Below are 15,891 nucleotides of genomic sequence, written 5' to 3'. Positions count from 1 at the left end.
TAGTTCATGTTGGAGAAATGACTGCCTGTGTTCTCTTGTAGGTTTTCTATGGTTTCATGTCTTACATTTGGGTCTTTAACCTATTTTGAATTATTTTTGTGTGTGGTGTTAGAAAGTGGTTCAGTTTCATTCTTTTACATGTAGCTGTCTAGTTTTCCCAGTACCATTTATGAAGAGACTGTCTTTTCCTCATTGTGTATTCTTGCCTCCTTTGTAATAGATTAATTGACCATATAATTGTGGGTTTATTTTGGGTTCTCTGTACTGTTCTGTTGATCTATGTGTCTATTTTTGTGCCAGTACCATACTGTTTTGATCACTACAGCTTTGTAATATAACTTGAAGTCAGAATTGTGAGGCTTCCAGCTTTGTTTTTCTTTTTCAAGGTTGCTTTGACTATTTGGGGACTTGTGTGGTTCCATACAAATTTTAGGATTGTTTGTTGTAGTTTTATGAAAAATGCTGTTGGTATTTTGATAGGGATTGCATTGAATCTGTAGATTGCTTTGGGTAGTATGCACATTTTTAAGATTAATTCATCTAATCCATGAGCATGACATATATTTCCATTTGTTTGTGTCATCTTCAATTTCTTTCATCGATGTTTTATAGTTTTCAAAGTACAGGACTTTCACTTTCTTCTTTAAGTTTATTCCTAGGTATTTTATTCTTTTTGGTATACTTGTAAATGGAGTTATTTTCTTAATTTCTCTGAATTCATTTACTCAGTAAATAATAGTTTTTTTGGTGGAGTCTAGGATTTTCTATGTGTAGTACAATGTTGTCTGTAAATAGAGATAGGTTAAACTTTACCTATATGGATGCCTCTTATTCATCTTGAAGTATTTTCTAATTTCTTATGTGATTTTCTTTGTTGCTTATTGGTATATTGGGATTATGTTGTTTACTGTGCACATATTTTTGAGTTTCCAAAATATGCCTCTGTTAGTGATTCTAATTTTATTCAGTTGTTATCTGAGAACATATTTTGTGTGAACTCACTACTTTTAAGTTTATTTTAGCTTGTCTTATTGCCTATGATATGATCTGTCCTAGAGAATGTTCCATGTGCACTTGAGAAGAATGTGCGTTTTGTTGTTGTTGCATGAAGTGTTTTATAGTCATTTAAATATAGATGTATTTGGTTTATGGGGTTGTTCAAATCTCTTCTTTCTTTTCTGATATTCTCTCTAGTTGTTCTATTCACTATTTGTATTTGAGTATTGAAACCTGCTATTATACCTGAAGTGTCTGTTTCTCTTTTCAAATATGTCACTTTTTGCTTTTTATATTTTGGCAGCTCTGTTTTGGGTGCATATATGTTTATAATTATTATATCTTCCCAGTGCCATGGCCCCATTTTCCTTATAAAATCTTTTATTTTCTCTAGTGACTTTTTTTGGTTTGTTTAAAATCTATTTTGTCTGATAGTAGTATAGCCACTCCAGCATTTTTATGGCTATTGTTTGCAAGATCTGTTTGTCCCCATGCTTTCTTTTTATTTTCAGCCAATTTGTATCTTTGAATCTAAAGCGTGTTAGTAAGCTTGTTTCACTTAGTGTTTCACTAAAATTATCTGGCACAAATTGTCACTTTTAAGAGTGATAATGTTGTTTCTGTGGATGAGTTCATGTTTATTTAATGTCCATACATTTAATACTATTATTCTGGATAACATAATGATATTTTTAGAATATTAATCAGGTGAAGTCTCCCCCTTTCAATAAGTTTATATATAAGTTAAAAGATTTATTATCTACTTTATTCCTATTGGTCTGAGAAGCATAGCAGATAAAATATGAGTATATTATTTTATAGTGAGGAAATGTGTCTATAAACTTAGATTTGAACTTGTCTCTCATTTTTTTAAAAATTTTTTTAAACGTTTATTTTTAATTTTTGAGACAGAGAGAGATAGAGCATGAACGGGGGAGGGGCAGAGAGCGAGGGAGACACAGAATCGGAAGCAAGCTCTAGGCTCTGAGCCATCAGCCCAGAGCCCCACGTGGGGCTCGAACTCCGACTGTGAGATTGTGACCTGAGCTGCAGTCGGACGCTTAACCGACTGAGCCACCCAGGCGCCCCTTGTCTCTCATTTTTTAACATAATAAATAATTTTAAATCCCAGTGACAAATTTAATTTAAAATTTACTGATTTTATTCTTTTTGGTACAATTGTAAATAGAGTTATTTTCTTAATTTCTCTTTCTACTATTTTGGTATTAGTACATAGAATGCTACAAAACTACAAGTTTTTCCAATCATAATAGTTAGAAAACAGCCAGAAGTTGCCAATTTTCATTGCTATATCTTTCTTGAAATGGTGTTGAAAAGCAAAAAAAAAAAAAAAAAAAAAAGTTTAGTCATTAAATATTCTCATTTACTTGCTTTTAACATTATTTAGTACTCTTATGAGGTGATTGACAGATTATGTATGGGTTGCAGAAAAAGGAAAACTAGCTTCTGAAAATGGTTGAATAACAGCTGGAATTAATGAATAAGGAAGTGATTGAATAAATGCATCAACCAGATGAAATGTAGGTTTTTTTAGGTATTCTGTGTAATGAAAGGCTTAACAGAATTCAAGGTAGTGAAAAATAAGAACTCTATGATGTTACAATGACTAATAATAATGTAAATGATAGTGTTAGCTCATTTTTATCTGGTACTTATTGTTTGCCAGGCACAGTTCTAGTATCTGTATGTATAGGTCAAGGATTGGATTATCAAAACCGACTGACATCAGTTGAAGATGTTAATCAGTATTAAGCTTTACTTGTAATTTTAAGGGTACAAGGAACCAAAAGGCACAGGAAAATCAGACTGAGGTCTTGAACATTGAGAGAGGCTTTCTTTCTTCCCACAATAGACAAAATTCTCAATCCCAGAGCAGTAGATACTATACCTAATGAAGTACATGGGTTACCTCATACAGTAGGGAACATTGCAGGCTGTGAAATGTTACATTTTATACTTTGATAATACATAGCTGGTGTCCCATCCCTTATAAACCTATAGATTCTAGGCTTGTTTATCATAGTAATTCTAAGCCAGGAATAATCTGCTTTTAAAAGCCTTCTATGGATAAGTATTACTTTTTTTTTAAGCAAATACCATGAGTATATTTGCCAGTAATTAGCATGCTTATAAGAATAGCCCAGGTCTTCTGCCTTTTTTCCTGGAAGAGCCTCCTACCCAACAGGAAAAAAAAAATGCTCTTTTTCATTTCCAATAGATTAACTCATTTAAATTCAAATTTAATTATTTATTTTGTTACTATAAACAGGTAAAATATATTAAGGAGGCACCTGGGTGGCTCAGTCAGTTCATTGTCCAACTTCGGCTCAGGTCATGATTTTGCTGTTCCTGAGTTCCGTCCCCGTGTCAGGCTCTGTGCTGACAGCTCAAGCCTGTAGCCTGCTTCAGATTCTGTGTCTCCCTCCCTCTCTGCCCCTCCCACACTCATGTTCTCTCTCTCTCTCTCTCAAAAATAAATAAACATTAAATTTTTTTTAAAAAAAGAAGGAACTTCAAACACGTTTAAAAAACATTTTATCTTATTTGGTTTGGTTTAGTTTGGTTGGTAGGAGAAGGAGTGAGAAATACAGTAAATATATATTCTCACCACCAACAGGTATCCACAGTTTGTTGGTTTTTCTCTTGTGTGTGTGCATGCACAAGTCATACACAATTCTTTCTTCTGTTTGATCTTAGAATATTTGAGAAATCATCTGATGGTTTCAATTTTCAATTTTCTCTGTTTTTCTCACCCCAACCCTCAATCAGGATGGAGATCCAGTTCGTCCAGGAGTGGCCATGACTGATCTTGCTACTGGCCTATATGCATATGGAGCCATTATGGCTGGATTGATACAAAGATACAAAACTGGGAAAGGACTGTTCATTGATTGCAACCTACTGTCATCTCAGGTACCAATCCAAAAAGCATTCTAGATTGTGCTGTAAAGACGTGTATTTGGGTCATACTCTTTCATATCAAATTTTATGGTCACATGTGCAAAAATAAAAACAACAGAAAAAAACCCACAAACAACAACAGCAAAAGCTATTCTGTTTTGATATAGTTAGTTATTGTCATCTTAAAAGTGGGCCTTGAAGATTTTGTTGTAATAGGCATTGCTGTTGAATTAGAATTTTAAGGACTGTTTATATTAGAATGAGTGCGACAAGAGTGAGACAAGAGTACATTTGGTTCTGTTTTATTGTCACATGAGCTCTGTAACTTCTTTTGACCAGAGTTTCTTCACCTTTTTTTGTACTGTAGACCCCTTGTGTACTCTGGTGAAGTCTATGGACCTTTTATTAGAATTATATTTCTAAATGCATAAAATGATATACTTAGGATTGCAAGGGAAGCCAATTATATTGAAATATAGTTATTTCAATGTAAAAACCAATTTTGTGTTATAATAACATATCGTTTTTTTATTAACACATTAAACCATAAGATCTATTATTGGGCCTAGTAACTACTACAATTTTGAGGAAACGTTGAACATAAATGATGCTTTAAGATACCTACAATAACTATAATATGATATGAAAATATGTATAATATTTATTGGTGATCAAGCCATAGGTACTACTAATCTATGGTTTTCTGCTTACACTCGTAATTGAAGAAAATGCTAAATTTTATCTAGGAGTTGGATGGAAATGAAGATCTAATTTTTTCTGTTCAGGTTAATTAGTTGCCAGAATTCTTTCCATGGACTCTGGAGTAAGAACCCTTGGTTTAGACAGTTATCAGTTATGTTATGCTAAATACTAAACTGGTAGAATAAAAGAGTTAACTAACTCTCACATTGACATTTTGCCTCCTTTTTATTGGAGCAGACCCAGGCACTGTACCATAGGTGGACGTTGATTTGGGACAGATAATTTTTCGGGAATAGAATAAAAAAGAAAATAGTTTAATTTGTGCAAGGAGATATTTTACCGTGAGAAAAATTACTTTATAGATGGAGATCTCAGTTAGGAATTTCAGATTTAAATGGCATACACGGGAGACTAATAAAGTTGGAAAACTGCTTTGGAGATATTTTCTCTCAGGCAAAATTGAGGAATTATCTAGAGGTAAGAAAAATATCAAATGGTTGCAGGTGAATTACAATGTCTGGAGTTTCAACATTAGCTTTGAGTTACAGTGAGCATTTTAATGGTTAAATAAAAGGGGAAAATAATTCTCTCCAAATGAATGAATGGTCTTTTGAATAGAAAAACACAGATGTTAGTTATGGGAAGAAGCTGAAAGCCTTTTTCTTCCCTCCTCTAATTTAATAGCTGTAAGGAACCTGATGTAGGTTAAGTGACTGTTTACAAGTTACACATTTAATAAGTATGGAAGACATGAAGGTTTCATGGGTGTTTGACCTGTCTGATCAAAGAGGGTCCTAGGCTTAGTTTAAAGTCCTTAAGACTCCTGAACTGTACTTAGACTGCTTTACTTATATGTCAATGATAATTAGCTTTGGAAGAAATTCTCCTGTAGAGTATTACAGAGTTTAATTCTCTTCCATCACCTAATGCAATGATGCACAACTCAGAGGTGTGTGGGTCCCTGGAGATGGGAGTGGAGGGGGGTGGTATGACTGGTAGAGCTGAAGTGAGGGTACAGTAAGTCCAGACTCATGCATGCGTACACACATATACACATTCCAGTCATTTTGGGTATGTGTCTGTGTTTGTTGTTCATGCTATTTCCTAAGACTGTAAGTTCCATGAATGCAGGAATGTTTGTTCCTGTTTACAGTGGTAACCTAATAGCGTATCCCAGTATTTGTCAAATAGCAGTCTCTCCCAGTCTTTTGAGATCAGTCGGGGACCCACTGTTACCAGTAGGTATGTCAGATAGCCTTTAGGTTTGCTACGAAAGATTAGAAAAAAGGTAGAAAACCATTGAGTTAGAATAAGTACTTAATAAACAACTTATGATGAGATGATGTGTTTTCAGTAAACTAGGTAGCAGTGATTTAGCTGTAGCTGATGGTGCTGTAGTTAACCTAGTCAAAGTTTGCTAAAATTATTTGTGTATTTAAGACTCATTAACTATCTTTTTTAAAATTGAGGTAAAATTGGGGCACCTGAGTGACTCAGTCGCTTAAGCATCCAACTTCAGCTCAGGTCATGATCTCGCTGTTCGTGGGTTCAAGCCCTGTGTCAGGCTGTGTGCTGACAGCTCAGAGCCTGGAGCCTGCTTCAGATTCTGTGTGTGTGTCTCTCTCTGCCCTTCCCCCACTCTCGCTCTCTCTCTCTCAAAAATAAATGAACTGAGGTAAAACTGGTATATAACATTATATTAAGTTCAGTTGTACAACATAATGATTTGATATTTGTATACATTGCAAAACGCTCACCACGTCTGGTTAACATCGGTTGATATTGTTTTCTCATGGTGAGAACTTTCCCCATCTACTCTCTTAGCAGCTTTCAAATATGTGGTAGAGTATTACTAGTTATAGTCACCATGTTGTACATTACATCCCTATGACTTATTTATTTTATAACTGGAAATTTGTACCTTTTGACCCCCTTCACCCGTTTTACCCACCCTCTGCCTCTCACAATCACCAATCTATTCTCTGTATTATGAGCTCAGTATTTTTTTTAAGTAAAAAAAAGTCTTCTAGATTCCAAAAATAAGTGAGATTATACTGTATTTGTTTTTCTCTGTCTGGCTTATTTTACTTAATGCCCTCAAGGTCCATCCATGTTATTGCAAATGACAGGATTTCCTTCTTTTTTTTTTTTTTTTATGGCTGAATAACATTCCATTGTGTGTGTGTATATGTATCACATTATTTTTATCCATTCATCCACCGATGAACACTTAGCTTGTTTAATACCTTGACTGTTGTCCTTACCTTTTACCTTTTATGATAAAAAAATTGATTAAGTCTAATTTTAGAGCTATGGACTTTCACATCTACTATTTTATTTTTATTATTTTTATTATTTTATTTTATTATAGTTTTGAGAGAGAGAGAGAGAGTGTGAGCCTGGGAAAGGGGCAGAGGGAGAGAAAGAGAGAATCTTAAGCAGGCTCCATGCTCAGTGTGGAGGCTGATGTGGGGCTCGATCCCACGGCCTGGGATCATGACCCAAGCTGAAACCAAGAGTCAGATGCTCAACCAACTGAGCCACCCAGGTGCCCCACGTTTACTATTCTATATGACCTTCGTAATTATCACCTGAGGTAGGTAGGGCAGGAATTTTTTTTTCCTATTTTACTTATAAGGAAACTGAAGTAGGAGAGGTTGATCTGCTTGACCAAAGAGTCACAGCAAGAATTTGGTTTCCGATATCCTGGCTGGTTCTCTTTTCCCTGCATCATAAAGGCTAGATTTTCAGCACTGAGGGACAGGCAAGATCCAGCTTTCCTACACTGGGGCTCCAGAGGAGAAGGCAAATTTAGTAAGAGGCAGAGGAAGCAAAAGAACACTCAGTAACAAGGGAAAACATAACAGGACTGGCTCCCCTGACCCCCAACTTGCATGCCAAGAGTCAGAATAAGATAGTGCAACAAGGTGGCCCCTCTGGATCATTATCTAATCATGTTTAGATCCAGTGAGTGAAAACTATCATGGAATTTAACCCGATGGACCAGTGTTTCTGTTGAAATATGGGAATTTTGAGAAAAACAGCATTTGGAGTCATGGACCCCTGGATTTTTTTATGTACTCTGGCCAACTGAGGGCTCACTGTGCCCCAGGCTCTGTGGTCGCTAGGTTGGAGTGCAAAGTGACACCTCAGTCCAAGGTTTAATACAAGAGGCAGCTGTGTCAGAAAGGAGAGTCTAAGGTGTGGTTTTCTAACAGGACCTTGGAGCATGGTTGGACAAAGGTAGTTAAGGGCCTTGTATGTTATGCTTCGAAATCTGGATTTTAACCTTCCAAGGCCTCTGTTTCTTTACCTACAAATTCTGTTGGTGATGGTCTTTTCAACCAAAGACTACGTCTCCTTGGGTACATGCTATAGTTGCCATGTGCTGAATAACCTCTGAGCTGTGGACAACGTTTGAGTTTCAGAGGGCAGTGGTACAGACACTAATTTTTATTGAAGGCTGTCTGAGGTGCCAGGCAGTGGGTGGGAAGAACATTTTTGTTCTCTTAACCCACTGCAGCCCAAGCTCTGTTTTTTTCTTTTTGCCTCTGCCCTTGTCTTGTCTCTGTACTTCTTCTCACGTGTGTTTCTCTACCCTTGGGCATCTCTTTTCTCTGTCTATTTCTCACTTGTCTTTCTTTACTTTCCTGTTTTCACTCCTATTCTGTGCTATCGCTGCCTTCCTCTGTCCCCTTTTCTCCATGTTTCATGATGTGGAGCTATAGGTGAAGCAGTTCTGGTCCCAGGTCTTACGTCTTTATACTGTACCATTAAGGAAACTTACAGAATCGTTTAGCAGTTTGCATGGAAGAGAAAGGAAGACCTTTTTCCTGGAAGCCCCGGAAAACAAGACCATATATTTTACTGGGTTAAATGACCATTCCTGAACCAATTAATGAGGACTGAAAGAAATATGCTATTTGGCTTAAGCTGTTCTAGGTACTAGTGATAGTGTTAACTCTACCCAAACCATAAGACTGTAACTGGGGAGATGTGATTCACCTAAAGCATTGTGTGGTTATCTTTTGTCCAGAGGAAGGGGAAATAAATGTTGGGGGGCCAATCAACATTCTACTAACATAACTAGGTTGTTTTGAGAATCTACTGCTCTCAAGGATGTGAAAAATTCTTCATAAAAGTATTCTGATGACTAGCATTAATTTTATTAGGTTATTTAAAAAATATTCTGCAGTGTTAGAAATTGGCTGAGATTAAAAAAACTGGTTATTGACATAATTATTTTATTATCATAATTATAACTTTTCATAATAGAGAAATCTTGACTAACTTTACTTAGTCTTTCCTTAAAAAAATTTTTCTTGGGGGTGCCTGGGTGGCTCAGTTGGTTGGGTGTCTGACTTTGGCTCAGGTCATGATCTCGCGGTTCGTGGATTCAAACCCCATGTCGGGCTCTGTGCTGACAGCTCAGAGCCTGGACCCTGCTTCGGATTCTGTGTCTCCCTGTCTCTCTCTGCCCCTCCCCTGCTCATGCTCTGTCTCTCTATGTCTCAAAAATAAAATAAAACATTTAAAAAAATGGGGCACAGAGAGAGAGAGGGAGGTACAGAATCCAAAGTAGGGTCCAGGCTCTGAGCTGTCAACACAGAGCCCAACACAGGGCTTGAACTCATGAACCATGAGATCATGACCTGAGCTGAAGTTGGACACTTAACCGACTGAGCCACCCAGACATCCCACTTTACTTAGTTTTTCAATTTAAGATAACATAGATCCTAGATCCAAAAACCCAACCCAACCCCAAAATGATTAAAATCTGCTTCATGTAAATGTGAAGTGCTATTTCTAGATGCTTTTCAAAGTAATATAATAGGAAACTTCACCTTTTAAAAAATGTATTCACTTTCTTCTTTTTTTATATAAATGTTCACCTGCATTAAGCAGATAGCATTCGAACTTCATTTCAGATGCCTGGAAAGTGACTGCGATTTCATGCAGTGGGTAAAAAAACAGGCTTTTCTAACTCATTTTGATTGCATTACACAGGATGACAAATGAATGACTATAACATTCAATATCAGTTGCTAAAAATGAAATTTTGTACTCCCTCTCCTAAAAGTGATCTAGTGTACAATTACACAAATTACACTTGATTTGAATAGTAGCTAATTATTAACTCAGAGCTGATTGCCTTGACCACAACAAAACCGTTTCATTGTAGAGACATGACAGTTGCCAGGATGTGGTTTATAGTGGGCACCAGATTTTTTGTAGTTTCAAGGCTGTGAACTTTTAACCCTTGTCATAAAATTCTTTGATTTTTTTTTAAGTCTTAATATGATTTAAAGTTGTCAACTGAATATTGTCTCACGTCAGCATCTAAACAGTATTCTTTAGATGATATTGGTAAATAACAAGGAAGTGGATTTGGATGTGGTTCCAATTATTCTGTTGCTCTTATTCTTCTGTTGTGGCTGACAGAAATATCTTTTGGAAGTTTTAATATCCTTCCTGTACTTAATTGCAACCAGGCTCCCTTAATTACTACTACAATGAGTTAGTTTTTTTAGCACCAAACTTCCATAATTATTTTCACATATAGAATGTTTTGACATTTTTGATGTCATTATTCTTTTTTCATGTTTGTAAAAGTGTTCATATTTAGGGTAGATAAAATTTTAACTCCCAGTATTATGGCACATTTTTGTGGATCAACTTCTGAATTTAAAATAAGTATAGTAATCTGAAATTTATCTTTTTGTGTTTTTAGATACACCTGTGTTTCTGCTTTTTTTTTTTATTCTATATCTTAAAAAAAATTTTTTTTTTTAGTTTATTTGTTTTTTGAGAGAGAGAGAGAGCAGGGGAGGGACAGAGAGAGAAGGAGAGAAAGAATCTGAAGCAGGCTCCACACTGTCAGTTCAGAGCCCGATGTGGGGCTCGAACTCATGAACTTGAGATCGTGACCTGAGCCAACATCAAGAGTCGGAGGCTTAACCAACTGAGCCACCTAGGTGCCCTTCTATATTTTTTTAAAGAAACAGTTTCAGTGAGGTATATTTTTCACATCATAAAATTCACCCTGTTTCAATGGACCATTTAATAATTCTTAGTGTATGTGTTGAGTGATGCAACCGTCACCATAAGTCAGGTTTTGAAATAAATACTCATATGGTCACTTCTGGTATGGGTCTTACCCATAAGGCTAGCATGGACCAGTTTTGAGTGGGGAAGGATGTAGGGCTAGGTTGACTCACAATTCAGGGCCCATTATGACTTCTGTGGGCCCTAGAAAATTTTGCCCTTGTGGGTCCTTTGCTCCAATAAAAATACTATGAATTACAGCTGCATTGGTATAAAGATGAATATAATTCATTATTGTGTATTAATTATTATTGCATTAATTTTTTTCTGATTTAAAAAGCAATTAGAATTGGGACGCCTGGGTGGCTCAGTTGGTTAAGCATCTGACTTCAGCTCAGGTCATGATCTTGCGGTTCGTGAGTTTGAGCACCACATCGGTGCTGACAGCTCAGTTCCTGGACCCTGTGTCAGATTCTGTGTCTCTGTGTCTCTGCCCCTTCCCCGTTCTCTCTTTCTCTCTCTCTTTCTCTCAAAAATAAATAAATATAAAAAAAGAAATTAGAATGAAAACATTTTGTGTACCTCTCAAGCATCACGAGCACTGTATCATATTGATGTCAGCTCTGAAAGAATTTCCTTAAGAATATTGTAAATGTGCCAGATCTGTGAGGAAAGACAATTACGTATCCAGGAAGGAAGTGGGAGGCTGAAGGTTGAGATCATGCTGAAGGGTGAATAGAGGATGGAAAGGGAGAGAGGCAGCAGCCTATGACCAAGGAAGTTGACAGCATGGAGTAGGGAGAGAAAAAAGAGGAGGTAATATCATCAGAAAGCTTAAGAAATCAGAGAACTGTGAGTTTGCATTTGAATCTCCCGTTTTTGAGGAGCCTAATGCATTCCTGCCCTGAAGACTCCTGTCAGCCTGACAATCCTTAGTTACTTGAGGACCATTAAAAACATTTCTTTTTTAATTTTTAAGTTTGTTTGTTTGTTTGTTTATTTATTTATTTATTTATTTATTTATTTAGTGTGTGTGTGTGTGTGTGTGTGTGTGTGTGTGTGAGAGAGAGAGAGAGAGAGAGAGAGAGAGAGAGAGAGAGAGAGAGAGGCAGAGAGAGGATCCCAAGCAGGTCCTGTGCTGTTAGTACAGAGCCTGACCTGGGGCTCTAACTCACAAACTGAGACCCTGACCTGAGCTGAAAGCAAGGATTGGACACTAAACTGACTGAGCCACCCAGGTGCCCCATGAAGCCAATTTTTAAATCTTTGTCCAGCTTCCATTCTTTAACTGGCATTCTCTCCAAGGCCTCCCGTTCCTTTATTATAGTTCAGGGAATAAAAAAAAAATCAACACTTATCTAATATCAAGATGACTAATTAGGAAGGTAAAGACACACCAAAAAATGAAATCTCAGATGATTTCCAAAGAAAATTAGAATTTTAGATAATCTATTATTTTATGTTTTTATTTTTATACTGTTGGTTGGATTGAATGCTAGTTGGCTGTAATATAAAACATGGTTGGCTGTTTTTCTTTCTTTCTTTCTTTCTTTCTTTCTTTCTTTCTTTCTTTCTTTCTTTCTTTCTTTCTTCTTCTCCTCCTCCTCCTCCTCCTCCTCCTCCTCTTCCTCTTCCCCCTCTCCCTCCTCCTCCTCCTCCTCCTCCTTCTCCTTCTTCTAGAAGATCCAGTGAAATGTAAGTGTATTGGGAGGATGCTCTAGCTTTGTATAACTGAAATCCTTAGTTATATTCATGGGCATTGCATATTTTTATATGACATGAACCACAGTGAGGGAAACTAGGGCTTTTAATTGTAATAATTGATAATCAGTGGTGAGATAATATCTCAAAGGAGAAAAGAATAAAACAGGAGGACAAATTTCATTGTGATCTAATTTAATTCTCTTATTAGATACTTTAAAACAATTTGGTACTTTCAAAATGTTCTGAAAAAATAGGAACATGATTAAGATCAAGATACAAAAGAGATAGGAGAAAGATCCATTGGTGCTGATAAATAGTCACTGAATTTAGATTTTAGTTTTGCAGAATCTTATGGAATAATGAATTTAACTGACTGTTCCTAAAGGTGGATTTAACAGTATGAGAATCACTTATGTTCTTATACTAGAGTTAACAACAATTTGTTTTTGTTGCTAAGTTAATCAATTCTACCTTCATCTTTGTACTTCCTAGGGTTGGAACATTTTATGTAGAATGAAATGTAGTAATCATATCCTCTGTGTTGGCTAATTAGTAGTAGCTCTATACCTGCCATAGTTATAGACCAACTGATTCCTAGTGGAACACATCTATTTGGCCCCAACCATTATGTCATCATTGTAGCTAAAGGAAAAGTAAACCACTAGCATGAAGCATGGTGGTTGAGATTTAATTTCTAGGAAAATCACTTTAAGTTCTTTACAGAATGTATATGAAGTATAATGGTGAGTAATTTTTAAGTTTTTTTGTATCCTTGAGTCATTATATACCAGCAATACATAACAAGATCCTGATTAACTCAAGTACTTAGCAATTTGGATATTCTGGTTGATTTCATTTTGTAGATGACTGGAGGCTAAAAGGAAACTACTTTGGTTTCAACCATTTTCATAGAAAATCTTCTAATATGCTTTAATTTACCTTTCTGTTGTGGTAAATGCCATATACTAAATATATTTTCACCTTAAAAGTTATTATTCAGATCTTTTTCTCTTTTTTTTCAACCTATGGATACTCACCGTAGGGAGTAAGAAATGAAGGAGAATCTGCACTAACGGAGTCTATCTGCCTGCCATTCGTCCATCCTTGCTCCCTTTTTCTCATCTACTATATGCCAAAGTATGCAATAAATGATAAATAAGCCAGTATGTTCCTTGTCTAATGGAATTTAGACACAGACAAAAAACGAGTAATAAGTGACACATTTGCAGAAGGAAATAAACAGTGTAATAAAGATAACAGGGGCACGTCTGTTAGCCAGGGCAAGATCTCCAGAGAGAGGGAACAATAAATGCAAAGGCCTGAAGCAGGACAGGACTTGGCATGTTCTAGGAACTGACAAAAGTCTGGTGTGACTGACTGCAAGATATCCCTTGAAGTTGACACTGGCACTAAACCTGGTCATTTATTAATAATCATCTGAAGAATAAGCATGGGTTGTGACATTTAAATAATAACCCAATAATCTATAATTAGTAGGCCCATTAGAAGTTAGGAGTAGGTAACAGGTCAAAACTGTAGGGTAGGAGTTGAGTTCTGTTAACAGAACTAAAAGTTCTCAAAGTGCTGTTTTAGTGGGATGATAGAAGAAACAACACGGGACTGCAAATAGCTTTAATCTTTAATCACTTGGGCTGACTGGAGACCAGTACCAAGAAGATTGAGACAGGTTCTGTGGTGAGACAGTTCTGTGGTTATTAACAACGGTGTCTGCCAAGGTGCAACACTGGGGAAGCGCTATCACCTTGCTGACCTTGGAGTAGATGCTGTGTTACATAGGCTGCTTTTATTCTCCGAAGTTGAATTATTGAGAATGGCTTTAACAACTTAATAAAACTTGTATAATGTTTGCTTTATACTAGACACTATTCTAAGAACCTTGCATATATTAACTAATTTATTTCCTCAACAGCTCTATTGTTCCCATTTTACTGAGGAGGAAACAGAGGAACAGAATAATAATGTAACTTGCTCTACGTCACATACCCATTAACTAAGTGGTAGAGCTGGAACCTGAACTAGGTCTGCATCCAGAGGCTGCTATATTTTTATTCTCCTTGAGTGTATAAGGCTCTCCCACTATTCATTAATTTATTTATGCACTTAAATCTTTAAGTGCCCAATGCTAGAAATATATTGTTATGATGAATAGGGATGTTTGGGGAATATGTTTTAGCTATTAAGAAGGACTTACAAAAAGAATGTATCTTGCCTTATCTTTTGGGAGAATGATCTTAATCAGTAAGGTGATTAGCACTGACCAATAGAACTTAACATGATTGTAGATTCATCTTGTATCTTGCAACCTTGCTGGGCTCATTTTTCTAGTTCTAAGTGTATTTTAGTGGATACTGTAGGATTTTCCATATACAAGACCACATCATATGTGAATAAAGATAGTTTTACTTTCTCCTTTTCAAAATGGATGCCTACTATTTCTTTTTCTTGCTTAACTGCCCTGGGTAGAAAGAATCCCAGTACAATGTTGAATAGAAGTGGCAAGAGCAAACAACCTTTTCTTCTTCTTTATTTCAGAGCAAAACGTTCAGTTTTTACCAGTATGTATGAGGTGAGCTGTGGTTTTTTCATTGATGCTCTTTATCAGATTGAGGAGTTTCCTTTTATACTTGGTTTGCTGAGTGTTTTTATCACAAAAGGTGTTAGATTTTGGCAACTGCTGTTTCTGAAACTATTAAGATCATTATTTGACTTTCATCAGTTATCCTATTAAATTGTTATTTGATTATTAATTGGTTAGCTTTGATTGATTGATTTTGTAGTCCTGGGGAAAATCTCACTTGGTCATATTGCATAATCTTTTGTATATGTTGCTCTATTCAGTTTGCTACTATATTGCTAAGGATTTTGGGGTCTATATTCAAAAGGAGAATTGGTCTGTAGTTTTCTTCTTCTGGATATTTTTCTGTTTTTGGTATCAGGTATATCACATAGGATGAGTTTTTCCTTTCTCTCCTAGTTTTTGGAAGAGTTTGTGGAGAATTGGCATTAGTTTTTCTTTAATTGTTTGGTAGAGTTCATCAATGAAGCTAAAAAATCCTGGACTTTTAATTGTTTTGTAAGTTTTATGAGTACTAATTCAATCTCCCTATTTGTTATATGTTTATTTCGATTTTCTATTTATTATTTAGTCAGTTTCAGTAATTTGTGTCTTTGTAGGGATTTGTCATTTTATTTAGGTGACTTAATTTATTGGAATATGATTGTAGTATTTAAAAAAAATTTTTTTAACGTTTATTTTGAGACAGAGACAGAGATGAGTGGGGGGGTGGGGGCAGAGAGAGAGGGAGACACAGAATCTGAAGCAGGCTCCAGGCTCTGAGCTGTCAGCACAGAGCCTGACACGGGGCTCGAACTCGTCAACTGCGAGATCATGACCTGAGCCAAAGTCAGATGCTCAACCAACTGAGCCACCCAGGTGCCCCTGTAGTATTTTTATATAACCCTTTTTATTTCTGTAAGATGATTAGAGATGTTCACTCTTTT

At 36.1% G+C, this 15,891-nt stretch overlaps 1 protein-coding gene across 2 annotated transcripts in view; it reads left to right on the top strand.

Moving 5' to 3' along the window:
* The window catches only part of SUGCT (succinyl-CoA:glutarate-CoA transferase), a 765,867-nt gene that overhangs the window by 136,943 nt on the left and 613,033 nt on the right, over positions 1-15,891 (top strand). For both annotated transcript variants that reach the window (XM_030307713.1, XM_032592372.1), the window contains exon 8: positions 3,787-3,930. In XM_030307713.1, the coding sequence (XP_030163573.1) occupies positions 3,787-3,930 (144 nt within the window). The remainder of the gene's footprint in view (positions 1-3,786; positions 3,931-15,891) is intronic.

The sequence above is a fragment of the Lynx canadensis genome, chromosome A2 (genome assembly GCF_007474595.2).
Source record: "Lynx canadensis isolate LIC74 chromosome A2, mLynCan4.pri.v2, whole genome shotgun sequence".
Taxonomy (NCBI): Eukaryota; Metazoa; Chordata; class Mammalia; order Carnivora; family Felidae; genus Lynx; species Lynx canadensis.
This window is presented reverse-complemented; position numbering and strand designations above follow the sequence as displayed.